The sequence below is a fragment of the Chaetomium strumarium genome (genome assembly GCF_033439665.1).
Source record: "Chaetomium strumarium strain CBS 333.67 chromosome Unknown B0T15scaffold_4, whole genome shotgun sequence".
In the NCBI taxonomy this organism is placed as follows: domain Eukaryota; kingdom Fungi; phylum Ascomycota; class Sordariomycetes; order Sordariales; family Chaetomiaceae; genus Chaetomium; species Chaetomium strumarium.
The window spans coordinates 2312144-2337465 of NW_026944432.1; the positions used below are offsets into that span (position 1 = coordinate 2312144).

The following is a 25322-nucleotide window of genomic DNA, read 5'->3' on the forward strand; positions in this document are numbered from 1 at the left end:
GCCCCCTCATATAGGAGAACCCGAATACTCAACCCTATCATGGATCCACTACTGTCCCCGCGGCTGTGTATGACATTCACGTACGCACTTGTGCTTCCTCCCGTTCCCCATTATCCGCTCGGTGCCCTCGACCACGGCTACGTGCACCACAAAGACCTTGTGCTGCTCTCCTCTGTCGCCATGTTGAACCGCAACAACTCGACGCAGCGTACTCATACGCTCCAAACCTCGATTCGCCGGAGATGTACAACCCCACTTTGAAGACGGAGTCTATCCGTGTGGTCGGGACGATGGGCCATGTTTCCGCAAGATCAGTCGACTCAAAGGAAGTGATGTGGCCGCCGCGCTTCGGATCGAGCCAAGTCCAGTGGTTGTGTTCATACCCACGTATCTGAGAATCAAGTCCTCAGGCAGATAGATATCTTGTCGCTTAACCACTCTCCGTCTTCCTACCTTTCATTCTCCCCTTTCCCCAGTATCCAGCTGTTTCGCCTTCACAAACTGTGCCTCGCGAGGTTTTTTAGAATCCTGTCACCAGGCCGCATACCTCCCAGCTCAGTGCAACGACTGTAGGCTTGGTCCTAGGTACCTACCACCCGCTCACCGACGCACGCTGTCTAGTACCTAGGGGTGCGCAATAGCATGCTAAAAGCTTCACAGAGAGGATCCCAAGTCTCGCAATGTGCACTTATACAACACACATCCGGGTCTGCTCACGCTGCGCCAGCGAAGACACGGTCCTGATATCGGAGCACCTTTGTAATGTTGCAAAATGCAGCGGCATCTTCGGAAGTTGTCTTGAAGGCGTCCTATGCCAGCGAGACGCCACACAGTACCAGTGCTGGCAGTGCAAGGAAAGCGTGAGAGTTGCGGTTGCTACTGCTGCTGGGTTGGGGCGGAGAAGAACCAGGAGGGTAACGCACGCAAGAAGGGCTGGCGTTGGTTGGTAGAGGTGTGATGTTGGGATGTTGGTGAGCAAGGATACAGGAAACACGTCTGCGAAAAGGAAAAGGAGAAGGGAAAAGATGGTCCTGGCGTTGTGGGCGACAAGGTGTTGTTTGCTCTAACGAATATGATGAGTGATGAAATACCCCTGAATCTGATGGTAACCATTTGGAGATACCTACAACCCGGTAGCTTTGATATCGAACTTGACATGTGGGTAGGAGAGGTAGGACTACATGTGGGCGTTGTTTGAACGGGTCTTGGCTTTTCTTATCACTCATATCTTTATCGTTATCATTATCGTAGCTCTTGTGCCTGATTGGCCGTAGTCGAAGCTTCTGGTCGTTTTCCTCGATTTTTTCGTGGGTCTCGAAGCTTTGCTCGAATCGCTTGATGCGTCCAAACCTCACCTTGCTTCATCCTTCCCCCCATATCCCTCGAGGTCTCCAATCTTGTCCGTAGCTGACCCGGGAGAATCCATTGTCTTTGGCGTTCTGTTGAATTGAAGATACACAACGAAACTGGATAAAGATGATGTCCCTCCGGACGATCACGCGCTCTGCGCCCAGAACTCTGGCCCGCGCCGCCACCACAGCATCCATCTCGCGTTGCCAGCGGACAAGCAGCAGCATCCTAAGAGCCCGCCCTACGTCGTTCCTGCGCACGCAACAGGTGTCTGCCTTCTCAACATCACTCTTCAGGGCAGCCCCGGCTGGCGAGGTGGACGAGGAGCTATCAGCCAAGCTGGCCAGCGAGATCGAGTTTGAGAACGATGTCAAGGAGAACGAGCCACTGCCGGCCAGCGTCAAGGACTTCCTCGAGAACAGCCCGTTCAAGCTTGAGGATATCCCAGGCCAGGAGGATGTCACGCTGACCCGGACTTTTGGTGATGAGAAGTAAGCTGCCACCTCGTCCCAGTTTTGCAATGCAAGTTGTGATGCTGACCATTCAGGATCACTGTCTCCTTCTCCATCGCGGACCTGCACAACTACGAACCGGACATGATGGAGGACCAGGCCATGGAGGACGAGCTGGACGACATCGAGGCCGGGAGCACCTCTCAGAGTCAGCGGGGCGCTGACGACCTTGCGCAGGAGGCTAACGAGGACCTGGAGGCGGGTGCAGACGAGGCCGCCGTACCGGTTCGCCTCAACGTCGTTATTGAGAAGCCGGGTAAGGGGGCACTGAACATCGAGGCGCTCGCGCAGGACGGTGCCATCATCGTCGAGAACCTCTACTACTACAACGACCCCAAGCTTGCCCACAGCACCGACGCCAATGCCGTGCACGCGGCGCAGAGCACCTACCCTGGCCCACCGTTCGGCAGCCTCGATGAGGATCTCCAGATCCTGATGGAGCGCTACCTCGAAGAGCGCGGCATCACGCAGGCGCTGGCTCTGTTTGCGCCGGACTACATGGATGTCAAGGAGCAGCGGGAGTACATGGCTTGGCTGAAGAACGTCAAGTCCTTCGTCGATGCCTAAGTGGAGGGTTGAGAGTCTTGGGAGGGAGGCCGGATGGGTCTTTGTGCGATATGACTGTATATTTACTTTGCCACTCTAGGAGAAGCCAATGAGTGTACGATAGGTAGTTGCAGACGGCCTGGATGATATTCTCCTCATGATAATAAACTGTCTAAAGAGCAAAGGGCACAATACCCGGCGCATATCGCTCATGATTCATGAATTGTACCCTGCTGCTTAAGTCAATCCTCGTATGTTCAAGCCAGCCAAGGATGCATCTCAAAATCATCCGCTCCGCCATTGGTTGGCATAACGCCAATGGTCCGATCTATTTTTCAGCTCTGAAGCCGCCAGCTGGGGTGACTTTTGCCGTTCATGTCAATATCAAAGATTCAAATAGAGAAAGCCCTTCATGCAATTGCTTTTTCTGTAGTGAAAAGTGCCTTTGAACGATACATATTTCATGTGTATTGTCTTCTCTTTTGTGGAATCTCTGAAAGCCCGTTTCCAAGGACAGAGCATCTTCCACCTAAAGGCTAAAGCACGCATTGCACCTCACCTCTGAGAGGCCGAGACGGAGATCGGCCTACTTGAGGTCACAGGGCAGCAGCGTTTCAACAATTGCCGGCTTGATGGGGCATATTTTGTGAGCTGCGACAGGCTACAGCATCCGATCAGGGGGTACGGTGTTGGAGTCATGCGCCGGGATAGGAAGGCCAAGTACGGCGAGGCGGAGGATGAAGCCGGGGTCCGGCTGTCTGAGGTAGCTGATGAGGAGGCCCAGCTCCTGGACGGCGAGGATTTTGAGCAGTTTGAAGTAGACGATAGTTCCCAGATCATCCCGGGACAACAGCGGCCACTTCAGGTTCAACCAAGATCAAGCGGATTCTGGACACGACGTCGCACGCCGAGATGGCTCGCCTTCCTCTACGGACCTGATCCACCGAAAGTCTACGCCATCGATCCCTTCTTCCCGTCGATCCAAGGACTCCCCGTGAGATGGCTCGAGAAGGCGTTCCCGCGTTTCTGCCAGCGGGCTGTTTTGCTGGTTGCCTTCCTGGTCGCATGGGCTGCTTCTCTTGCGGCTCCCCTGATGCTCAGCAAAGGGACCGCCACCGATGCATCAGGGGCCGCGATCCGGCACATTGACTGCGTCGATACCCTCTGGCGCCACAACAACGAGTGCGGCCTTGACGGAGTCGACTGCCGGCCCTTCTCCAACACGTCCTTCGCCTTCCGGTGTCCGGCAGACTGCGCCAGTGTCCGGGTGCTGAATCCACACCACGTCGGCCGCGAAGACGTCAACTACCGGCCCCTGGTCATTGGCGGGGGCGCTGGGGGTCCCTACCGCGGGGATTCGTTCCTCTGTGGTGCCGCTATCCACGCAGGCGTTATCGGCGACACCACCGGCGGATGCGGAGTCGTCACGTTGGTAGGCGAGTACTATCAGTACTTCTCCTCGTCGCAGCACGGCATCGACTCGATCCCCTTCGGCTCGTACTTCCCGCTCTCCTTTACCGTGACCGTCGACCCCAGCATCCAGTGCACCGCCCCGGACCCTCGCTGGACCGTTTCCCTCCCGCTCTCCCTCCTCTTCACCGTCCTCCTCTCGCTCTTCACCACCTCCCCCTCCCTCCTCTTCTTCGCAACCTTCACCGGCATCTTCGCCCACGTCGCCCTGGTCTCGGACCCGCCCAACCTCTCGACCCCGTCCTCCACGTCCCTCCTGCCGTCCCTCATCTCCCGGCTGGCGCAGCACCTCCTCCCGGCGCTCTTCTGCGCAGCCATTCTCTACCTGGCCTGCGCCCGCCGCGCGCTCTCCAACCTGCCCGCCGCCGCCAACGTCGAAAAGACGCTCACGTGGCTCCTCCCCTTCTGGGTCGGCGCGCTCTCGAACCGCACCATCGAGCCGCTCATCCCCATCACGCGCCTCACGCCCTCCGACATCACGGCCCAGCCCGGCGCAATCGCGGCGCTGGCCGTCGTCATCGCGCTCATCGTCCTCCTCGCTTCCGCGCAAGGCTACACCCTCTACCGCGAGGGCCGTCTGCCGCGCTACCTTGCCCTCTACTTCGCCACGGCCGCGTCCCTCGCCCTCCTGGCGGCGCTGCCGGACCTGCACCTGCGCCTGCACCACTACGTGCTCGCGCTGCTACTGCTGCCCGGCACGGCGGCGCAGACCCGGCTGTCGCTTGCCTGCCAGGGCTTGCTGCTGGGCCTGTTTGTGAACGGCGTGGCGAGGTGGGGGTTTGACTCGGTGCTGCAGACGGCGGACGCGCTGCGCGGCGACGGCGGGTTTGGCGGGAAGTTCTTGCCCGAGGTTGTGCCGCCGCTTGTTCAGACGACGACGGCGCTGAGCGAAGGCCAAGGGGGTGCGGGCGTGGATGTGATGGGGATCTGGTTCAAATGGCGTCGGTTGGTGTCGGACAATGTGAGAGTCGGTGGGAGGCCGCTCGAGGGGATCAGTGTGCTGGTGAACGATGTCGAGCGGTACAGAGGCTGGTTTGCGGAGCGGCCGCTGGAGGAGCAGGTGTTTGTGTGGACGAGGAAGGCGGGAAGGGTCATGGCGGATGAGTACTTCCGGTTTGGCTTTGTGACGGAGGGCGGGAAGGCGTTGGATTACACGGAGGCTGGCACGTGGTTTGTCAATGGCAGCTGGAGTCAGGGGGCCGGGTATTATTGAGGATGTGATTTGTTTGTTTGTAGAGGACTAATGTGCAAGGAGTTGGATGTCCACGGGTAGATGTAATGTAGATGCCGCGTGCGCATGGGTAAGCTACTAATCGGTACATTTAGCTGAAGAGAGCGACGAGCGGATAAATTGAAGATCGCGCTCGAGCCATCAGTGTGTACTTAGGCTTTGTGTACAAGTACATTCCAGCTGGTGGGCATCTGGTATTTTCCTCTATTGCTTTGTACCTTTTTCTCTTCTTCCCCCGACTATCACCTCTCTAAGTCGCCTCCTCATCCATTCCCGAACCACCGATAACCACGTCTAGATTACAGTCGAATGTTCAACATCGCTTCACGGCTGATCCCCAGGCCGGTCCACCCTCGCCATTGGCTCATCAGCTTACATGCGGCATGTAAGTAGAGCCTCCCATGTACCGGCTCGTATGCCTTTGACAGTTCGCGCAAACTCCTAACCGCCCGCAGGAACTGAAAATCCCTGTGTCTACCCTCAGCGGCGGCTTGGCTGCGAAGGTCGTCGTAAATAGTCTCCCAGCTCCTATTCTCCTCCGCCAGTTCCCTCGAGACCAGCAGCTTTCCGTCAATAACCGGCCTCAGCTGCGTGGCGTACGCGAGCAGCAGAACGAGCCATAGGCCCCTGACCAACAACACTTTGTGACCCTCGTCCTCAACCCAGGACTCCAGGATCACTCGGGTGCTGTTGACGCAGGTCGGCAGACGGCCGAGGAAGAAGTCAAAGGCCGGTTGGCCGGGCTTGTGCGTTGCGCAGGCGAGCAGGACGGATAGCGCCGCTATCTGCTGCAGGAGCAAGTCCAGATCGCGCGTGTCGAGATACTGCATGTACTCGACAATGGCCGCTTTAGCGGTCGGGTCCGAGAAGACATTCGAGACCTCGTGAAAACCTGGCCCGCCCTTCATGACTCCGCTGAAGCGGCCGTCATAGGCAACCCGGCTGAGGATCTCCTCCGGTGACAAGTACTCGGCGGACGGCCCTGCTGCGAGCTGCGAATCCGTCAGCAGTTCGTGCATGGGCTCCATCCAGTCCACGGCAGCCAGCGTCAGGGACTGCATCACCAAGATGGCGGTGCGCAGCTCGATGCCGTCGCTGAGCAGCGTCAGAGGCCGGCCAATGTCTGAGAACAGACCGTATATCAGGGGCGCGTCTCCTATGAATAAGTGGGATATGGCGAGTGCCTTCGTGTTGCCTGCGTACCTCCCGTTCTCCATGCTGAAGAAGGTCATGAATGCCCGTTGGAATCTGCAGGTCTGTTCCGTTAAAAGAATCTGGAAAGCGGGACTATGGAGAGTTTGCATATGCGTAGGTATTGTACGTACCTGGGATCACCCAAGAACCGTGACTTGCTCTCTTCATCCGCGATGCTTGTAGGAGAAGGCCCCCACGATGCAGTTTCGTGTCTCATCACGCCGTATGTGGTTTGAAGAGTTTCTGGTGTCTCGTCGAGAAAGAGGAGAGTAGCCAGGGCCTGGACGACTTAGTTTAACATGGGTTACGATCTGGGGTCTAGAGGACTTACGAAGGGTATCTCATTATATCTATCGTCCGGCTGAAGCAGGGCATGTTGGACATGTGTCTGCGCCAGGAGACTATCGAAGACAGCCCGTGAGCCTTGTGCGGCCATTGTACAAGTACCAGTGGGTTGGTTATGCCTCCTTATTACGTCTCAGCGGGCTCGCTATTCGCAGAAGCCCTTATGGTTGCCATCCCGGCTGTGGCCTTATATCACCACGAGGCATTGCAAAAGTCTTGTATCTGGACCCATAGACACTATCCAGCCAAGACTGCTTCGCGTTCCTAACTTGCTACAATCCATTACCCTCTCGACCTCGGGCTTAGGCGAGGTAGGCTGAAAAGGGGGTCGACATGTCCAGTCACCACTAGCGGCTTCCTATGGTGGCCGTGCCAGACGTTTGAGGCCTTTTCCGGACTCTATCGGCATCCATGACGGATGCTTAGGCCAGCGCGAATGGCACCATAGGTTGTTCTCCATTGACACAGTGGTGGATGGGAGACTTGAAGCGCGGGAGATCCGAGATACCGGTAGAGCAAAGCTCGTCATGGAAGGGGCCCCTACTGCCGGTTGGTCAAGCTGAATAAGAAAGATGGGGGGAAGTCTCAAAGATTCAGGGCAGAATGCCCAGACACACGATACATCTGCAAGGGATCTCCCGTCGTCGCCATCGCGGTCTCCGAGTCACGCTGCGGCCAGGGCACCTAATCAGGGGGCCGTTATGACATAAGCATTCTTTCTGGGACCTGAAAACTTCTTAGGTAACGTGTACCACCTTGGCAGATGTTGACTGAGATGCCCTAGGAGATTGGATCATTGAGATGATGTAGCGGTGTCGCCGACGACCTGCCAGCCGGCCCGGATCGGGAAACGGCCAGTTAAACGCCGATGCGCAAACGCCGATTACCGATGTTCACCGTACCTTCCACATCCCACCCAGGAGAAAACTGTTATAAAGGACTGCCACTGACTCAATCTTCCAGTGTGCTGACGATGTGAGCATTCCAAATCGTCATTTTCAGCCAGATACCCATGCTCTTTGGACTCCGCTCGGTGTTCGCAACTTCGCCAATGTTCACATTCCATATAGTTCCGCTGGGAAGGTGCATACGTAGTCAGCATTAGGTTGCATGCTTAGCCGTCACGGTAGCAGCAGGTACATAGCTGCAGGTCATCTCATGGAAACGCTGAGTGAGGGAAGGCACGCTTCACAGTTTGTGGCCTTTTACCAAGCCACTAAAAACTGCTCGCGTCCTCGATTTCCCGATCTGAAATCTCTTTCACTCGCTTCTCGCTAGCACTTGTGTCATCCTCAGGCATTGCTTACGTACGGCATTCGTCAGTTCATCATCAGCGCAAACCTGGATGGTGCCAGGAATCTGTCAGAACTATCTGTCGTTGACCCATCGTACACATCCACGGGCGGTGTTGGATGGGATGGCTGACCAATCTTCTTTTTCCCTGAACAGTGAACAGTGACATACACGACTTACAACAGCTTTCCTTCCGTGCGCAAACAGCAACCGTATCTGAGCCGCATCCTGAGCATCCAGCCGACAGCTAAATCATAAAATAAGAAAAGCACTCGTTCCACGGTTCACTGGTCACTCTTGCTCTGCGGCAGAGCCGCGATACTCCTGGCACAATCCGCCGGATTCACCGATTTCATTCGCATCGCTGAGTCGCTCGCTCCTCCAGCGCAGACGTTGCCTTGGGAGCGCGCAGTTTCGCGCTCTACGCGAGACTTGTGCGACGTTGCGCTCGTCCCTCGGGCAGCGAGACCGACATGCCGAATGTGGCACACGGGCACCTGCAGGTATCCCAGAAATGCTGGGCCTTAACAGCGCCAACATGTGGGACTGCGCAGCAGACAGTTTCGGGCGTCTTGGTGGCCACCGCCGAACTGTTTGACGGGTTTTTGTTCAGCTGTGGCAGCCATATATCCGCAGGACCCTAGCACGGCTCCGGAGTTCCAAACCCCCAAGCGTTCTCATGGTTGCCTGAATTCCTGTGTGCGCTGATAGCCGGCAACGTCGTTGATCGTGGCTTGGTAGGACATCTGGGGAGACAGTTGACGAGATCTAGAGCTGTTGTTACCCGGGAGCACTCCAAAGTCTGACCGCGTCTCTGCGTCTCTTCCTTCTCCTGAACACAACGATCACGTTCCCCTTCGGCGCTACCTTCAATGAGGAGGTCGCCTGCTTCGCGGGGGGAGTATAATAAGCAATATTCTCTGTAAAAGAGAGAGTCTAAGGCAATGAAGAGACACAGAGCAAGATGGCTTTCTGCGGAGAGTAAGAGATGACCTGGATGGGTTGTCCTACACTGCACCCCTGGATCGACTCAGTTGTTTATTTCGGGTAACGCTCACTGAAGCAAGACTAACCCAGCGAGATTGCTGCCTCCCATTCCCCGGGGGTACTATGTTGGGCAATAATGTCGTGGTTGTCACCCTGAACACCCTTAATATCAATGCTGCCACCACCGCTGTGATGACACGGCATATAACTTCCTTGCCCTAGGGTTAGAACACCTTCTTCTCTAGTTTGCCCTTGGACTTCCACCTCTGGACCTCAGCTCAATCGATATTGTTGTTGAGTGTAGCATACTGCCTTTGTCAGTAGCTGAACTGACATTTTTCACCCTTGACGGACGCTCCCATGCGCATCCAGCAGGCTGCATTCCTGGCCCTTGCCAGCCTTCTAATCCTCGCCCTCGGTGACGCCGTGTCTTTCACCCACGACGATGCTTTGGACGCAGCAAGTAGCGGGGTCCCGGCAAGGTTGGACATGGCTGGTACGTGAACAGGGCACTGGCACAGTTGCAGGCAGTACTGAAGGGGAACTCAGCAAAATATCCCGCCCCGGGGCCTCAGTGCAACGCTTGCGTTGGCATGAAGATGATCTTTATGGCCGAGGTCACTGAGGTCTGTCCGGACGGATCAACAGGTACCTAAGGCAGCTCTCAGATTCCTCTTCCGAGCGCCATCGCTGACCACGTCCACAGTGACCGAAACCATCACTGAGTCCGTGTCCACGCTAACACACTCTATCTGCGCGACGTCGTCGACGAACCGGCCCTGCTATCCCTGTGTAATGAGCCCAACCCCGTCACTCGGTGATGCAGCGACAGTCACGGTGGTAAGCAATCTCGGGGAGGTCTCTATCAAAGCCGGATGGAGACGAACTAACACTGACTTGGCCGATGCCAGACATCGTGCGCAGCCGCAATCGACCCGACCGTCACCATCACAATTCAGCGCTGCGACACCTGCACCTCATCGACGTATACAGGGACCTTTCCGACCTGTACCCCTGGCGAGTCTTGCGGCCGGTGTAGCCCATACACAGGTAGCCCATACAGAGGTAGTACTTCGAGCCCCGGCATATCAGGATCTTGTTCCGAGTCTGGTAACGCCACGCTGGTGCCGATGACCACGACCGTGACCAGCACGTCTACAGTCACCGGCTGCACGAGCAGTCCGCCTGGGGATCCCAACGCGCCGTCGTCTACCTCTTCGACGGGTTCACCTACGTTGGCGGCGACGAATACGCCTTATAAGCCGACGACTGCGGCACCTCCAGAGGTTACGGCGGCCGGTGCCCGTTGCATGACTGTGGGCTGGATCTGGGCTATTGGGCTTGCGGCAATGGTCTGTGTCGTCTTGGGGTTGTAATCCTTTTTAACATTCTGGTCCTGGTGGTGTTTCCCTGGTTAAATTCTCCCTTCCTTCCCCTAATTTCTAACCTTACGGCAAAGGCGACGCTGGGACTCCAGCTTTAATCGTACCCTCCTTCTTCCGGATCCCACTCTGTGATGCTACCAAGACGCAAAGTTGCAAAGGATGTCAAAACGCACCCTACTAATAATAACCCCCACTCCGATGTCGGGTTAGCGCGGGAGGTCGGAATCGGGATGCAGGCCGGAGGGGCCGGAGTGGACTGAGCGGGTTCCCATGACTCTTGCTCGCATTGGGTCATTTCACATTGTCACAGCATACCCGCAATTAGCCGCAGTACGCGGACCGGAACGACTACAAGCTCGATCCCTGCCGGAAAGAGGAGAAGGGACAGCTTGGGGTAGCACCCGCGAGCAGTCCGTGTCTAAGTGATATCGTCATTGGACTGTCAGTGACCCTCCCCTTGAGCATCCCCATCGATTCGTTGGTGTAGATCGTCTACAGGGGTATGCTACTGAGCATATGGAAGCAAAGAGGGGTCGTGGGGGGTTGTCAATGAGCCGCGATCAGCCGTGATACAGCTGAGAGGTGAAGACGGAAGCTATAAAGAGAGCATCTCCTTTGTATAGCTCAACTGAACTTCCATCCTCCCTTTTCCTCAGAAGCAAACAACTGTATCAAACAACATCCGGTTTCTCGACGTGCCTCTTTGACTCGGTCCTGCGTTGACCCAGTCACTCTACGACTCTGAAGTGTCGTGCGCATTGCACTCTTCCCCGTCCTAGTCGTGAGGTCATCTAACCACAGGCCAGACTGACGTTCTCGTCTGGGTACATGATGCCGTCCCACTCTCGAGACGAAGAAGCCCTACGGGCCTTTCGATGGTGTCTTATCCTACGATGATCAAACTTCCACATCTTCAGGTAACTATCTGGATGCATGAGCCGGTGCCAATCCGGTCGTTGTCGGCGTGGCGGACCGTCTGCAAAGTCTGTCATCTCTCCCTGGACGAGCAGATGTAGTAAGCCCACGACAGCGGCCGGAACGGCTGAGATTACACGGCGGAAAACTTGATCTGGATAATACCAGCGAAAGGATCATGCTTCTTCTCCCCTTCTTCTCCCTTGGAACCCAGCAGCATGCTGACAGTGACAGATCATATATACCTTTTTAAAAGACTTCGTCTCGAGTAAACAACGACAGAAGCAGCAATGGCTCCCTCAGCCGTGTCTCCTGCTCAGCAGCACGCCCAGCTTGCCTTTGCCTCCAAGAAGGGCCAGGATGCCACTGTTGACGACCACACCCCCGAGGGCCTGAGCAAGCCGCTGGCCGATATGATGGGCCACTGGGAGAACTTCTCCTTTGAACCCATCCGGGAATCCACCGTTTCGCGCGCCATGACCCGACGATGTTTGTCTTCTCCCTGCCACCCCTTTTTCTTGTTTTCTTTCTTTCTAGCTTCTTTTTTTTTTTTTTTTTTTTTTTTTTTTTTTTTTTTTTTTTGTTTTATTTTTTTATATCCCACCAGCTTCCCATAAATCACTTACCGGCTTTTGTCTCTGATTAATAATAATCATAATAAAAAACAGACTTCGCCGACCTCGACCGGCACGCGGAATCCGACATCGTCATCATCGGCGCCGGCTCGTGCGGCCTGTCGGCGGCGTACACGCTGGGCAAGCTGCGGCCGGACCTGCGCATCACGCTGATCGAGGCGAGCGTGAGCCCCGGCGGCGGCGCGTGGCTCGGCGGGCAGCTGTTCAGCGCCATGGTGATGCGCAAGCCGGCCGACGTGTTCCTACGCGAGGTCGGCGTCCCGTACGAGGACGAGGGCGACTACGTCGTCGTCAAGCACGCCGCGCTGTTCACCAGCACCGTACTGTCCAGGGTGCTGGCCATGGAGAACGTCAAGCTGTTCAATGCCACCGCCGTCGAGGACCTCATCACCCGTCCCGGAGGAGGAGGCGAGGATGGGGATGGGGATGAGGATGCAGCAGCAGGAGCAGCCGTCAGGGTTGCCGGCGTCGTGACCAACTGGACGCTCGTGTCCATGCATCACGACGACCAGAGCTGCATGGACCCCAACACCATCAACGCGCCCGTCGTGATCTCGACGACGGGCCACGACGGCCCGTTTGGCGCCTTCTCGGTCAAGCGGCTGGTCAGCATGAAGCAGCTCGAGCAGCTGGGCGGCATGCGCGGCCTGGACATGCAGCGCGCCGAGGATGCCATTGTCAAGAACACGCGCGAGATCGTGCCAGGCTTGATTGTGGGCGGCATGGAGCTGTCTGAGATCGATGGAGCGAACCGCATGGGTAAGTGCCTAAGTTTGGCCGTGGTGGTAATGGTATTTTCAGTTGGCTGACAATGGCAACCAGGCCCGACGTTTGGTGCCATGGCGCTCAGCGGCGTAAAGGCTGCCGAGGAGGCGATCCGTGTGTTCGATCTGCGCAAGAAGCAGAACGAATTCTGAGCTAGGATTGAAAGCTGGGGGGTTTATTTATGCCGTTGAAGGGATAGCGGTTGTATACAACTCGGGTCCATTGGTAACAATGGGTTATGTTTCTGTTAACGGATGCTCATCACGCCACCACGTCGCTCGTTGAGGCTCAATACATGCTTCCTACTACAATGGATGCACAGTATCTGATGAAGGGACAGCCGCACCATTTCTCCTTGTGATGGCCCTCTGCCGCATTGTGAAGTTGGGTATCCGTATACGAGAGTTATCAACCCCCGGTGTTGTCTGTCCTGTATCTCGCAATACCTCACCTTACGGATTACATCAATTCTACATGGACCCCTTTTCCAACCCCCCATCTACCTACCTATCCATTACCCATTACCCCTCTCTCAACCAACAACCTCCCTCCCGATCGCAACAAGCGCCTTCACCAACCCCTCCACCGTCGTCTTCAAAGTCTGCGCATTCACCACAACCCTAAAGAAACTGCCCCTCTCCCCGGGCGCATAATCCACCATATACCCCCTACTCACCAACTTCTGCACCATGGCCCGCGTCCGCGCCGTATTGACTTGGTGATCCTCCGCCACCTTCCCGCCGTGGGCATAGTAGAAGCACACCTGCAGACACGGCGGCGGGTTTTCGGACACCAGCACAAAGTCGTCGCGCTGCGACACCAGCTCGGCGAGGTGCGCCGCCACCGCGAAGGCGTGGTCGACCTGTCGCTCGAAGCCGGCGGCGCCGTGGTAGATCCACGACAGGGCGAGCTTGAGGCTGTCGGCGCGGCGACCGCATTGCAGGGTCAGGTCTGCGAGGTCCCAGACTTCTTCTGCTTCTTCTTCTTTTTGAACGTCCTCTTCTTTCCCGAGTGGTGGTTGCGCTGATATTTCGGGAATTGGTTTTTCGTTGTCCGTTGATGTTATCTGTGGAGGTGATGGTGAAGAAGAAGATGGAGAAGAAGAATGGAAGAGATAGCCGGCAGGGAGGGTGTTGGCCCGGTGGAACACGGCGGTGTCCGGGCCGAGGAGGAAAGAACAGGTGACGGGCACGTTCATCATCTTGTGCGGATTGACGGTCAGCGAGTTGGCGAGGTGGCAGCCGCGGAGCTTGTGGCGATGGGCGGCCGAGAAGATGGCGGGCCCGCCCCAGCTCGCGTCGATGTGCAGCCAGAGGCCGAATTCCTTGCAGACGGCCGCGATCGCCTCGAACGGGTCGTACGAGCCCAGCACCGTGGTGCCGGCCGTGGCGTTGACGTACAGGGGCGTCTTGCCCTCGGCCTGCGCGCGCTGCACCAGGCTGCGCAGCGCCGACGCGTCCATTCTCCCGCTTCTTGCGTCCACCGGCACCGTCCACACCGCCGACGAGCCCAGCCCGCACGTCACGGCCGCCTTCTCGACCGAGTAGTGCCCGTGGACGCTGGTGAAGAGGACGAACGAGCGGTTGCTGTTTCCCTGGGTCTTGCATTCCGGGTAGAGGGTGTTGCGCGCGATGACGATCGACGTCAGGTTGGACGAGCTGCCTCCCTGGCAGGTCACGCCTCCTGCGCGGGGACCCGTAAAGCCGAAGAGCCCGGCCAGCGTTTTAGCCGTGTGCTTCTCGATCACTGTCAGGGCCGGCGAGACCTGGTACACGTGCACATTCGAGTTTAGCACTCCCAGGAGCAGCTCCGAGATCACCCCAACCGGGTTGGTGCTGGCATACAGTTTGTCCATGAAGCCCTGGTCCCACGTGTTGACGCTGTACTTGAGCACATCGCTGATGGTCTGAAGCAGTCCGTCCTCGCCGAGCCCCTCGCCTTGGGGCAGACGTAACGACAGTTCCCGCACCAAATCCTCAGGTCTCCGGGAGTCGATGAGCGCGTTGTGAACGGCCCCCTGGCTGTTGGGGAGCAGCTCTCCAGCGGCTCTCGACGGGACTGCCTCATCGGCTGCCCTGATGAAGGGGATAATCAGGGCCTTCACGGCATCAATAAGCTGGAAATCACATTAGTGATGTGCTCCGGGGGAAAAGGGCGGTAAAAAAATAAGTAGAAGTACGGGGCCAACTTACACGCTCGACCTCGTCCGCCCTGTTCAGGGGCTTGTTTCCGTCGATTCCATTCATCTTTTCGGATCAGGGACACGGCGTCCGGCATCAAAAACAGGGTTCGGGTGGAACTCGGAGACAATGTCCAGGAGCCGGTACGGGCGGGCAGTGGACCATGGTAAGTGTTGAATTTTTGCTTTCCGGCTCCGGCTCGGCCGGCAGTGCTCGGGTAGGTACTGCTCCGTAACAGCCCACGACCCCCACATCTTGCCGAGCCATGATCCACCGTCCTTGGCTCCAAGCCTCGGTGTTTTGGTGCATTACAGACGTGGGAATGATAATTAGCGCTATTACGCCAGAGATTTCCGCACAGGAAAAGTCATGCGGTCCCCGGTTGCTGATGTAGTACATTATCGGCGTTTTCCCCGCAGCCCAGAGAGCTGGGAAGCAAGGGTGTATTGACGGAGGGGGGAAAAGGGGGAAAAGGGAAAAGGGGGAGAGGGGTACCACTAGTAGTGGGGGGAGAGAACTGTGAGGGTTAGGGTTCTAGCAGTGTGCATACCAAAGCTCAGATGAGCTTCCAACTTGAGCATGATCCTGCAGGCCAGGGGTTATAATCCGAAGAAAGTTTCTTATGACCATTCTTATATCTGCTTCTTTTTCGGGATGCCATGGCAACTATGCGCTTGAGTCTCCTTAAGCTGGCTCATTTTATCTCGGCGCCAGTCAATTTCGGTGTTCCCGAGCATCTAGAGCTTTAGAAACCCTCGAAGAAGCCCGACAGGAGCACACAGTACATATAGCCGGATTTTGTCGCGACCTGCCTTAGCTTTTGTTGCGCTCGCCTTCCACCACCCACGCCCTGGATTGGGCATTCCTCGGCGTCACAGCACAGCACTGCCGTGCGCTGTTTCATTCATTTCGGGTCTATTCGTTCTTTTTCCTTGTTTTTCTCCCTCTTCCTCCCTTTGCAACACGTGTACTGCTCCGGCTCCCCAAGGTTAACTTGCGACGCGGTGGTCGAACACGATCCCGATTGTCCAAGTCAAGCGAGCGCCGTCACCTACCAAACAGCGACGGGAGCGTTCCACGGCCGTGTCAGAAGCGTCTAGCCAATTTCCTCACTCTCTTGCCTAGCATTCCCAACAAAGACCGCAGACCAGCGTGCGTCACCCTCCCAGGGACGCTTGTTGCACAAGATCGACAAGCGTTTACATCATCGCCGCCAGGCCGACCCGCGGTCCGCGCACCGCACCGCATATGAGTGCAAGGCGGTCCCTTCTCACAAAATAATACCAACCCACACCCAAAGGCGAACACTCAAAATGAAGCCACCGCATGCGCCCTCGGCCTCCGACGCCTCACAGCCGCCGGTGCCCATCTCCATCACCATCTGCGGCGACGGCGGGTGCGGCAAGTCCTCCATCACGCTGCGCCTGGTCCGGAGCCAGTGGACCAGCGAGTATGACCCGACGATCGAGGACAGCTACAGCGTGACGCGGCGGATCGACGGCGTCGTGTACCACCTCAGCCTGACCGACACGGCCGGGCAGGAGGAGTACCGCGGCATGTGGGCGTCGTCCAACCTGGGCGCCGACGCCTTTCTGCTCGTCTACGACATCACGTCGCGCGACTCGCTCGACGCGCTCAACTACTTCAACGAGCTGATCGACATGGAGGCCGAGACGCGCCTCGACAACGCCGCCCGCGCCCGCCGCGCGGGGCTCACCAATCTCAACATCGCGCCCACCATGCCCGACATCCACCACCTCAACAGCTTCCGGCCCACCGGCGGCGCCGGCTCGGGCGCCAAGACCATCCCCCCGGTCAAGATCGTCGCGGGCAACAAGTGCGACCTGCAGGAGAGCCGCCAGGTGCCCGCCGCCGTGGGGCTGGACTGGGCGCGCAAGCACGGGTGCGGCTTCATGGAGACGAGCGCGCGCCTCGAGGTCAACATCGAGGAGACGTTCGCGCTGATCGTGCGCCGCGTCGTCGAGGCCCGCCGGCTGGCGGAGATGGGCGTTACCGACGCCGAGTTGGCCGCCAACAGCCGGGGCATGACCAAGCCCCTCACGCCGCTGCCGCCCGGGGACGAGGAGGATGAGAAGAAGGGTGGTGGTGATGGTGGTAATGGTGGTGGGAGGGGTACAGGGATGCGGGGGCCGAACATCAAGGGGGATCGTGTTGCGCGGGGGAACGGCGGGTTTTGGAAGAAGTTGAGGTGCTGGTAGGAACAAGGGGGTTTGACGTGTTGTTTTTTGCTGAGTTTGGGAGGGCTTTTCTTGTAGGGTTTGAGTAAGGGGTCTGCGGGTGTACTTTTTTGGGTCGGAGCTTGGGAGCTGCAGAGCGCGCGATACCATGGTTGTCTGGGATTTTGCCGGAAGCGACTTGCACATCTGTCTTTCCTGAATTGTTGGACTCGTTGGAAGCGGGGGCGTTGCCGGTGTCTCTTTTGATCTGGGTTGGTTCTAGGGCACGCTGCCTTGTTTGTTACTTGTACATCATTGTTTTTGTCATTGATGAAAGGAATTGGCGTCACAAACGAACTGCGTGTCTTGGACAGAAGATGTCCAGTTCATTCAAACAGTCCTATTCCCCTATATTAGTGAAGATGTTGAGGTGCCCAAGCACTGGAGTCGTCACTAGGTAAGATATGCATCACTCCGAAACCGGTTCGCTACGTGTGAACCTTGCATATTGAAAGAAATACGTATTCCAGAAACTTAGTGCCTGTCCCTCCTCCATGTGCGAGAACCTATTATGCCTCTTGATAAATCTTGCTAAATAGCTAGCCAGAAATTCCGGTAGATGGCCTCGGCATTACGTCCTATAACCTCTTCCTAACGCCACCAGCCCATATCCCTCAACTCCGTATTCATGACCGACCCTGTATCCTCTTAAAAACCGGCCCTCAAGGTCCTCACCTCTAAACCTCCTTGACGCCCTTGTACCAGAAACCCTAATCCATCACTGCCCAGCCTTCTCCACCCAGTCCCTCCACCTCTTAAACTCCCCATACTCCAAGCTCTCCTTCTTCCCCTGGTACCTGACTACCTTGAGGTCCACGTCCTGCCACCTGTCCTTCCTCCCAACCCAACCGGCCTTCCGCATCAGGCTCACGATCGTCTCCTCCTTCGTCCACCCCTGCTCGACCGCCACATCGGGGAGGTATGTCGCACCGTAGCGCTTGCCCTGGTAGTAGAACGAGATGCGCAGGCCATGTATGCCTAGCTCCCAGTCCATCGCGTCGTCGGCGTCCTCAAAGTCGGTCAGCAGTGTGACGGCGACCTCGAGCGACGGCAGCTCGCGCGCCGTGATTGGGTTAAACCGCATGTCCTGCAAGGCCGAGATCAGCGCGTACGAGGACAGCCCCTCGTCGAGGTCTTGTGGCTCGAACGTGCCGATGCACCCGCGCAGGGACCGCTCCCCGTGCCGTGCGGAGATGGTGTTCCACGTTACGAAGAGCGGGGATTCGGTGATGGGCTCGGGCTCGGGCGGCGCGGAGACGGAGGAGGTGGAAGTGGCCGGGGTGTCTGGGCCGAGGGAGAGGGTGCTGTTGGACGCGGAGGATGCGCTGCTTGTTGAAGAAGACGAGGCCTCCGTGATCCGGCGTAGGGCGGGGAGGCGTTTGGGCAGTTTGCTGCCGGTGGCGGCATCTTCGGCATCGTCGGCTTCCGCTTCGGCGGAGCGCGTGTACTCGGCCCAGGACTTCTGTACCTCGGTAAGGGTCATGGGCTTGCGGTCCTCGAGATTGGCGGCCAAGGCCTCGAAGCAGTAGAGGCAGTGCTCGACCGTGGCCATGGTGAGGTAACTACGGGTTGGCCCTGGTCGAATTGGTTGTACGGAATACGTTGTGAGAGCGAACAGGTGGGTGAACGGCCAAGACTCAAGCGAGGGGAAATGAGTGAGCAGAACGAGAGGGTTTTCTCTCGAGGATACCAGCAGAGTATGCAGTGGTTACCCAGGAAGCCACACGACTTTGCAAGTCCGCCGCGGGGAGGGAATAGGAGGGGAAGAAGTCAGGTGTGGGGCGGCGCGGAGGTAAGGCTGTGAGATGCAGCCCGGAACCTTGAGGGCTGCTCCGATAAGACAACTGCCAAGCCAGCACCTAACGTTATCGCCCGGCGAATTCTAATGTGGGCCTGAGCCCCACAGCGCCAGCTGCCCTTAGTGTAGCCCGCCGGTCTGTCGCTAAGACCGGGCCAAAGCCTTCACGGTTTTCTCCCCACACGTCTGGACTTCCGAGCCGATGACCACCCCCATTGGGAACATCGTTCTGCCAAAGACGGACGTAACGTGAATTCGAGGTCGCGGCTCGGATGACATTGTCCAGGCAGCACTGCGGTCCTAACATACTAGGTAGTTGAGACAGAGTTTCCAGCCGTCTCCTCCCTAAGTACCTAGGTACTAGGAGCCCGGTTAGGTCTGTACCTAGGCGTGCTAGGTAACTCAGTTCCCCGACAACGCCGCGATACTCGATTACTATATGAAGTCGACAACAGCATCACTTCCTTGTGCCTATCTATCTTCAGCACCGAGTCACTGAGAGCAAGATTTCTTCGACCGCCATCGTGATGCGAAGACTTCGAGCTCATCTTGAGACTGGAGGTCATGGTTGGTGTCTTGGCCGCAGTTGCAGCCAGCTGCAAAGCGTTGTACGAGTTACACTAGGCGTTAAAGTTCAGACTCTTAAAGTTATCCGTACGGATCTGCAGCACTACTAGTGTTCTCGTTTCATCGGCTCCGTCGCAAAACACCAGCCATTGCTACCGTTACGTTCACCAGAACGCGTCATGACATCTCTTAAGTGACAGAGATCCGGTTCCCTTTCCAACATCCTGCGACACGGAAGACAGGATTACCCGCAGAGGATCTCTGACGCCCAAGGACCGGATTTGTGTGTTCCGGGGGCGCCTCTTGACGGCGGATACAATTGATGTTTCACCTCCCTGCTTCAGAAAGCTTCGCTCTGCTGGACCCGCCCATGGACTGCTCCAGAGTCTGAGAGTCCAGACCTCCCCGCGCTCCCGCCCGATGATTAAGCTCGTTTTGACTTTGACGTCCAAGGAAACGGTGACATTGGATGACAGCGCCCACATACGGTGCGGAATGCAACGATGGTGACTTCCATCGTTCTCATCCGGTCTGGACTTTGATCTCTCAAAGCTGGGCAGCATCAAAGTTGGGCAGGTACAGTATAGTACATACGTTCCATCGTCTAGGGCCACATGTTTACTTCGAGTCCGGCGTCAGTCCTTTCATTTTGTTCAACTCCTGGGAAGAACCTGCGGATCGGAAACAGCTGGGCCCAAGTGGGCTGTGCCTTGTCCTAAGAAGTCCCCAGAAGCGCTCGGCTGAACAACAAGGGAGGGCGGAACGGCCCCAAGGCTGGGCAGTGGTCATCTCTTCTTAGGATGCTTCGTCTGAAACGCAGGTTGTCCACCAGGCATTGCATGTCCTAATCACAATAACCATCAAGCTGTTGCTGGAGCATACAAATACCTTCCTGACTCAATGCTCTGTCCGACCCCATCCTTTCCACTCCCCATCGCTCTCTCTCCAACTTGCTCCTTTTCCCTACTTTCTTTCGTTCCTTCTCTTCAGTACACATTCCTGTCCGTCGCCGGTCGACACATTGTCCTCATTCTTTGACTCGCACGTCCACTCCGTTCGCCTTCGGATTAGCCAACATGAAGTTCGCCATTGCCACCATCCTTGCCTTTGCCTCTATGGCATTTGCTTATCCCGCGGTCGGGAATGGGGGTTTGTGACATCGAGAGTGCCTGAGTTGTTAGATCCTCGTGCTAACCAACGTCTCCTAGCTCCCGTCAAGCGTCAAAATATCAACACCGTGGACCCTGCCACCCCATCCATGTCGGACGCGAGCGGCAACATTGTCCCTTTCGAGTCCTCCCAGGTTAACCAAGATGCCAAAGCCAAGGGCATCTAACCGGGTTTCGCTTCACCACATAATCGGGACGGGGAATGAGAGCCAAGGTCGCACTGGACCGAAAGTAATAGAGTCCGAACGTCGATCGGGAGACAACGTATATCCGAATACTCGTCGCCAACCCACCGGTGTCTCGATTGTTCGATCATCGAGCTTGCACGCGGCCCGGCCACGGCAACTAATTTGAACAAGGAGAAGGAGGAAGCCAGACTATTTTGTAACGGCTACTCAGTTCAGCTGTTTGTTACTGGGCTGTGGAGAGGGGAGGAAGTGGTGCAGTCGGGAGAATACACCAAGATGTTGTACTTAATCTTCTATGGCCAAGTTCGCCTCAGTTTATCCATTATTGCATTCAACACCAGGTATGCAAACATGAGGGCCCTTTCCTCACTGCGGCCTGTTGAGCAGCAGTTCACTATAAACCCTAACCCTTGATCTCATGCAGGAACTTGGAAGACTCAGTCGGATCCAATCATCCAATTGAAACTGAACCGATCCGATCTCTCAAGCTCTCCCCAACCCTCACCTCAACTACTACGCAAGTCATCTGGGGACGTCTTGATGATGCTTTCCCAGCGGATCCTGCACGTTTCCCCTCCATCATGTACTGCGACATGATTCACGCAAACGTCTTCCTCATTCGCACAGAAAGCCAAATCGGAGATTGGACGCTAATGACGGCAAACAGCAGCCGGTTTGGGGGCTGACTGCGGGAATTGTTCAGCTTACACCACAGACCCCGCAAATATGCAGCTTCCCACCACGAAATGGGCATACATGTGGCGTCGGCCAGCATGCACTATTGGGTGGTATTCACTGTTAGCACCGCCTTCGTCGAGAGGGCTGAACAGCTATTCCAGGCCTGAGCTATCTAGATAGTCGAGAGGCGGTGCCCAAGCTTAGCCGCAGCTCTCAGCTTATTTTTTTTATCCCCCCCTGCGGGATGCGGGACGAGCCTTAAAGAGCCCGACCCCCAGGCTTCTCTTCTGCCTCGGTCTTTTCTCGCACTTGATGGCCCAGGCCGCTCGCTCTTCCATCCTACGTGAGATCCTACGTCCCGTTTGGGCGTCGCTGACAGCCCCGTGGACTCTTGCTGTCTGGATGAATTTGAGCGGCCTCACGAAGAATTCCGGTTGCGTGCCATCCACGCCAACATGTCGTCAATCGACCTCGACCAGGTGCTATATGCGCGCGCACGATGGCGTAAGAGGATACTGATCCCGCTCTGGACCTTCCAGATTGCAGTGCTACTGTGTCTGATGGGCGTCTTCGCCTACCGCCTGGCCGAGACCTTCGAGCACTATGAGGAGCACAACAAGCTGGGCGAGATGCCCATCGTCGAGGTGGTGTGGGAAGCCACCAACGTCGGCTTCAACATCATCGCGCTCATCCTCACCATACTCGAGGTCGCGCGCAAGGCAACCGAGCGGCTGACCCCGTTCATGATGGTGTGCACCCAGGTCGTCAAGCTGACACTCGCCGTTGCCGTGCTCGCCCTGGACATCGTCGCGTTCCTACAGCGCATGGACGGCCATTACTCCACCATCGGGCTGTCCCTGGACTGCGGTTTGCTGCAAGTACCTATTCAATTTTCCCCCTTCGCCGTCATACAAGGTCCTTCTAACGCGGAACCACCAGCGCCGCAAACCTAGCAGCACTCGTCTACGCCCTGGTCACGTACCGCCGCCTGCTCAAGTACGAGGAGTACCACCTGACAGCCAACGCAAAGGCCCAAGGCTACGTGCCACACGACTCTGTCGAGCTGGGTCACAACAGCCAGCATCGATCCTACCCGCGGACCGTCAAGACCGATCCCCGCTGGTCCAAGCGCTTGTCCAGCTACTCCTCCGGCTCCCCTCCTCCGACGGAGATGGAGCCACCACCATCGCAGCCAGCGACGGGTGGGGCCGACCTCAAGAAAGTAGTCGACCGCGCCATCGACCAGGAACTGGGCTACGACCCCAACCCGGTCAACCGGTCGGGCAGCGTGGTCGTCGGCAGCGGGAAGGTGGCTGTGCACCACGGCATGATGGCAGTGCCCGCGCCGGAGCTGCAGCGGCAGCGCAGCTGGGTGACGGAGCGCGGGGTGATTGCTGAGGCTACGGAGGTGGAGGCGGACGGGGAGGACGATGACGGCGCGGTTCTGGGGGGTGGTGGTGGTGGTGGTGGTAAGCACTCGCAAGGGCGGCATGCGGATGACAGGGAGGCACTTTTATCACCCGGGCTGGAGTCAGGGAAGTGACGGTTGTAGCGTCACCTGGCTTCCAGGGCTGTGACTGAACTGTATGAAGGTTTCTCTTTTTTGGATGAGACGGCGTTTCCGGTGTCTGGATTTGGCTATTTGGGCAGTAAATCGAACTGAGATGGGTTGTATCGGCGCGGTTTACCTAGCTTACCTACCTTACCGGTAGCAGATGAAATATGAACTCAAAGGCAATGTGCACGACGCAGCCCGATTCTATCACCTCTGCGCCTCCTCAACTGCTCTTTACCGCGCTTTCCACCGCACCCGGCCAACCCCTACCGAATATCAATGTTAGCCTTCTCGCCTTCCCCCCTTGCGCTTCTCTGAATCGCAATCCCAGGGCATCGAGAGAGAGAGAGACAGAGAGAGAGGGATAAAGAACAACAAAAACGTACAATCCGCAAAGCGCCTAACCTCCTCCGCCTCCATCAGCCGCTCCACGGTGAAATAATCCCTCGCCAGCTCCTCGTGGCCCCTGAAGCGATGCACGAAGCGATGACACGCGCCGCACAGCCACGCCACATTCTGCAGCTCGTCGGGCCGGTGCCACCCGCGCTTCACGGCCTTGTCGTGCACCATCCGCGGGATCAGGTGGTGGTACGTCAGGTGGATCCAATCGCGGCCGCAGATCTCGCAGGCCGTGGCCTGCTTACGGGTCGAGGCCGGCGGGGGCGGCGGGGTGGTCGCGGTGCTGATGTAGGAGGAGATGATTGGCGTGAAGAACTCGGTGGTTGTCGGGAGACGCAGGTTCAGGTCGTTATCGCGCAGCGGTGATGGTGAGGCATATGAGGAGGACGAGGAGGAGGTGATGCCGTATGCTGCGAGGGAGTCGGCGATGGACGGGTCCAGTGTTTGGAGCAGTGTGCTGACGCGCTCGGGGCTCAGGGGTAAGGGCGTATAGAGGGCCTGGAGGGAGGGGTGGTCGGCCCAGGCGTGGTGCGTGAGGGATTGCAGGTCCTCGGGGAGAGCTAGGAATGTCGCGGCTGCGATGTACGAGGTGAATTCGGCGAGATCGTCTGCTGAAGGCTCCGAGTCGATGCTATCCGTCCCCGTGGTGGAGGGCTCAGGGGCGCGTCTTTTGGGGCGCCGTTTGTTGGTTTTGGCCTTGGGTTTTGATAAGGGCGCCGCGATGCGTTCGATCAGGAACGAGGAGACGATCTCGCGAAATTGTTCGTAGTTGGAACTGTACTCCTCCGGCACGTCGTCCGCCATAGTGGTGGCCGACTGCAGATATAAAGTAAATAATGTAGGTGAGTTGAATGCTGAGCTAGATGTTCATGATGTCAACGGATATCTTCACCACGTATTGTTATGTTCCTACCCCTGCTCTCCTGGGATCCCAAACTCACGATAGCCTCCACTCTCTCGCCGATCTCCCGTCCCTCCCCGCACTGCGCATCCCAGTGCCGTCTCGCATGACGTAACGGCACTTACACGTGTACAGGGACAAATGCAAGCAGTATTGCAGCTCCCGGAGCCTCCACGACTCACCAGGCGAGACGAGCTAGCAAGTACCGTAGCAGCCATGTCCACCGCCCAAACTATCATCGCCTTCGACTTATACGGCACTCTGCTCTCCACCGACTCGGTCACGGGCGAGCTCGCCAAGTTGGTCGACGATGGAGCCGCCAAGGAACTCTCGACGCTCTGGCGGCGCTACCAGCTCGAGTACACCTGGCGCATCAATAGCATGGGTAAGTATTACGATGGCTCGTTTGTGAGTTAGGTAGGTATCTATTGGAAGCTCATGCTGCTGCCAAAGGCCACTACTGCTCATTCAGCGACATCACACGCGCCTCCCTACTCCACGCCGCCGCCGAGATGAAACTCAGCCTGACGTCGGACGACGTCGGAAGGGCGATGGAAGCGTACGATGCGCTCCGCGTGTTTCCCGACGTCCCCCCCGCTTTGGAGGCGCTTTCGGGGCTTGATTCTTCGGAGGCGGAAGCGTACATCTTCTCGAACGGCACAGGGGAGGTGCTCAAGGCGTCGGTGTACAACTCGCCCGATCTGAAGCCGTATGCAAGCGCGTTTAGAAAGGTGGTGAGTGTGGAGGATGTGGAAGTGTTCAAGCCTGACAGGAAGGCCTATGACCATCTGCTCAAGGGGGTAGGGAGGGTGGGAGCACCTGGTGATGTGTGGCTGGTGAGCTCTAATCCATTTGATGCACTGGGCGCGGTCGCCGCAGGGCTCAAGTCGTGCTGGATTGACAGGGCGCGAACGGGGTGGATCGATCGACTTGGGAGCGTGATCGGCGAGAATATGCGTCCGACGTTGGTAGCCTCCAGTGTTGGTGAGGCGGTTCAGATGATTCTCAAGAGACAGTCGTGA

The 25322-nt window shown here is 57.2% G+C and overlaps 12 protein-coding genes across 12 annotated transcripts; 8 read left to right on the plus strand and 4 right to left on the minus strand.

Annotated features, from left to right (window-relative positions):
* The first annotated feature begins 1344 nt into the window (after positions 1-1344).
* Positions 1345-2619, plus strand: B0T15DRAFT_533270 (mitochondrial glycoprotein). Its single transcript, XM_062869357.1, has 2 exons — positions 1345-1841; positions 1898-2619. The coding sequence occupies exons 1-2, from the start codon at positions 1477-1479 to the stop codon at positions 2427-2429; spliced, it is 897 nt and encodes a 298-aa protein (XP_062721521.1). The 5' UTR covers positions 1345-1476; the 3' UTR covers positions 2430-2619.
* A 112-nt stretch (positions 2620-2731) lies between these two features.
* On the plus strand, positions 2732-5290 carry B0T15DRAFT_533271 (uncharacterized protein). The gene has a single exon (XM_062869358.1). The coding sequence runs from the start codon at positions 3106-3108 to the stop codon at positions 5089-5091; it is 1986 nt and encodes a 661-aa protein (XP_062721522.1). The 5' UTR covers positions 2732-3105; the 3' UTR covers positions 5092-5290.
* A 118-nt stretch (positions 5291-5408) lies between these two features.
* On the minus strand, positions 5409-6739 carry B0T15DRAFT_485295 (uncharacterized protein; the record flags this gene model as incomplete). The annotated part of the gene is made up of 2 exons (XM_062866286.1): positions 5409-6365; positions 6635-6739. The coding sequence occupies 2 exons, from the start codon at positions 6737-6739 to the stop codon at positions 5409-5411; spliced, it is 1062 nt and encodes a 353-aa protein (XP_062721523.1).
* A 2146-nt stretch (positions 6740-8885) lies between these two features.
* On the plus strand, positions 8886-10444 carry B0T15DRAFT_208135 (uncharacterized protein). The gene is made up of 4 exons (XM_062862640.1): positions 8886-9424; positions 9478-9576; positions 9635-9768; positions 9840-10444. Exons 1-4 carry the CDS (start codon positions 9289-9291, stop codon positions 10302-10304), a joined length of 834 nt encoding a protein of 277 aa, XP_062721524.1. The 5' UTR covers positions 8886-9288; the 3' UTR covers positions 10305-10444.
* Positions 10445-11518: 1074 nt separating this feature from the next.
* Positions 11519-12780, plus strand: B0T15DRAFT_398312 (Thi4 family-domain-containing protein; the record flags this gene model as incomplete). Its single annotated transcript, XM_062864945.1, has 3 exons — positions 11519-11717; positions 11897-12622; positions 12686-12780. The coding sequence occupies 3 exons, from the start codon at positions 11519-11521 to the stop codon at positions 12778-12780; spliced, it is 1020 nt and encodes a 339-aa protein (XP_062721525.1).
* B0T15DRAFT_208253 (pyridoxal phosphate-dependent transferase) lies at positions 12727-15024 on the minus strand. The gene is made up of 2 exons (XM_062862641.1): positions 14821-15024; positions 12727-14744 (listed from the first exon to the last, which is right to left on the minus strand). The coding sequence occupies exons 1-2, from the start codon at positions 14872-14874 to the stop codon at positions 13161-13163; spliced, it is 1638 nt and encodes a 545-aa protein (XP_062721526.1). The 5' UTR covers positions 14875-15024; the 3' UTR covers positions 12727-13160.
* Positions 15025-16121: 1097 nt separating this feature from the next.
* B0T15DRAFT_493890 (P-loop containing nucleoside triphosphate hydrolase protein) lies at positions 16122-17027 on the plus strand (the record flags this gene model as incomplete). The annotated part of the gene is made up of 1 exon (XM_062866979.1): positions 16122-17027. The coding sequence occupies one exon, from the start codon at positions 16122-16124 to the stop codon at positions 17025-17027; it is 906 nt and encodes a 301-aa protein (XP_062721527.1).
* Positions 17028-17416: 389 nt separating this feature from the next.
* Positions 17417-18850, minus strand: B0T15DRAFT_208531 (AMMECR1 domain-containing protein). Its single transcript, XM_062862642.1, has one exon. The coding sequence runs from the start codon at positions 18595-18597 to the stop codon at positions 17764-17766; it is 834 nt and encodes a 277-aa protein (XP_062721528.1). The 5' UTR covers positions 18598-18850; the 3' UTR covers positions 17417-17763.
* Positions 18851-20486: 1636 nt separating this feature from the next.
* B0T15DRAFT_493892 (uncharacterized protein) lies at positions 20487-20746 on the plus strand (the record flags this gene model as incomplete). Its single annotated transcript, XM_062866980.1, has 2 exons — positions 20487-20559; positions 20619-20746. 2 exons carry the CDS (start codon positions 20487-20489, stop codon positions 20744-20746), a joined length of 201 nt encoding a protein of 66 aa, XP_062721529.1.
* A 931-nt stretch (positions 20747-21677) lies between these two features.
* B0T15DRAFT_208556 (uncharacterized protein) lies at positions 21678-23074 on the plus strand. The gene is made up of 2 exons (XM_062862643.1): positions 21678-22319; positions 22385-23074. The coding sequence occupies exons 1-2, from the start codon at positions 21901-21903 to the stop codon at positions 22986-22988; spliced, it is 1023 nt and encodes a 340-aa protein (XP_062721530.1). The 5' UTR covers positions 21678-21900; the 3' UTR covers positions 22989-23074.
* Positions 22832-24280, minus strand: B0T15DRAFT_533289 (uncharacterized protein). Its single transcript, XM_062869359.1, has 2 exons — positions 23387-24280; positions 22832-23266 (listed from the first exon to the last, which is right to left on the minus strand). Exons 1-2 carry the CDS (start codon positions 24201-24203, stop codon positions 23235-23237), a joined length of 849 nt encoding a protein of 282 aa, XP_062721531.1. The 5' UTR covers positions 24204-24280; the 3' UTR covers positions 22832-23234.
* Positions 24281-24516: 236 nt separating this feature from the next.
* Positions 24517-25322, plus strand: B0T15DRAFT_556193 (HAD-like domain-containing protein; the record flags this gene model as incomplete). The annotated part of the gene is made up of 2 exons (XM_062870410.1): positions 24517-24685; positions 24754-25322. The coding sequence occupies 2 exons, from the start codon at positions 24517-24519 to the stop codon at positions 25320-25322; spliced, it is 738 nt and encodes a 245-aa protein (XP_062721532.1).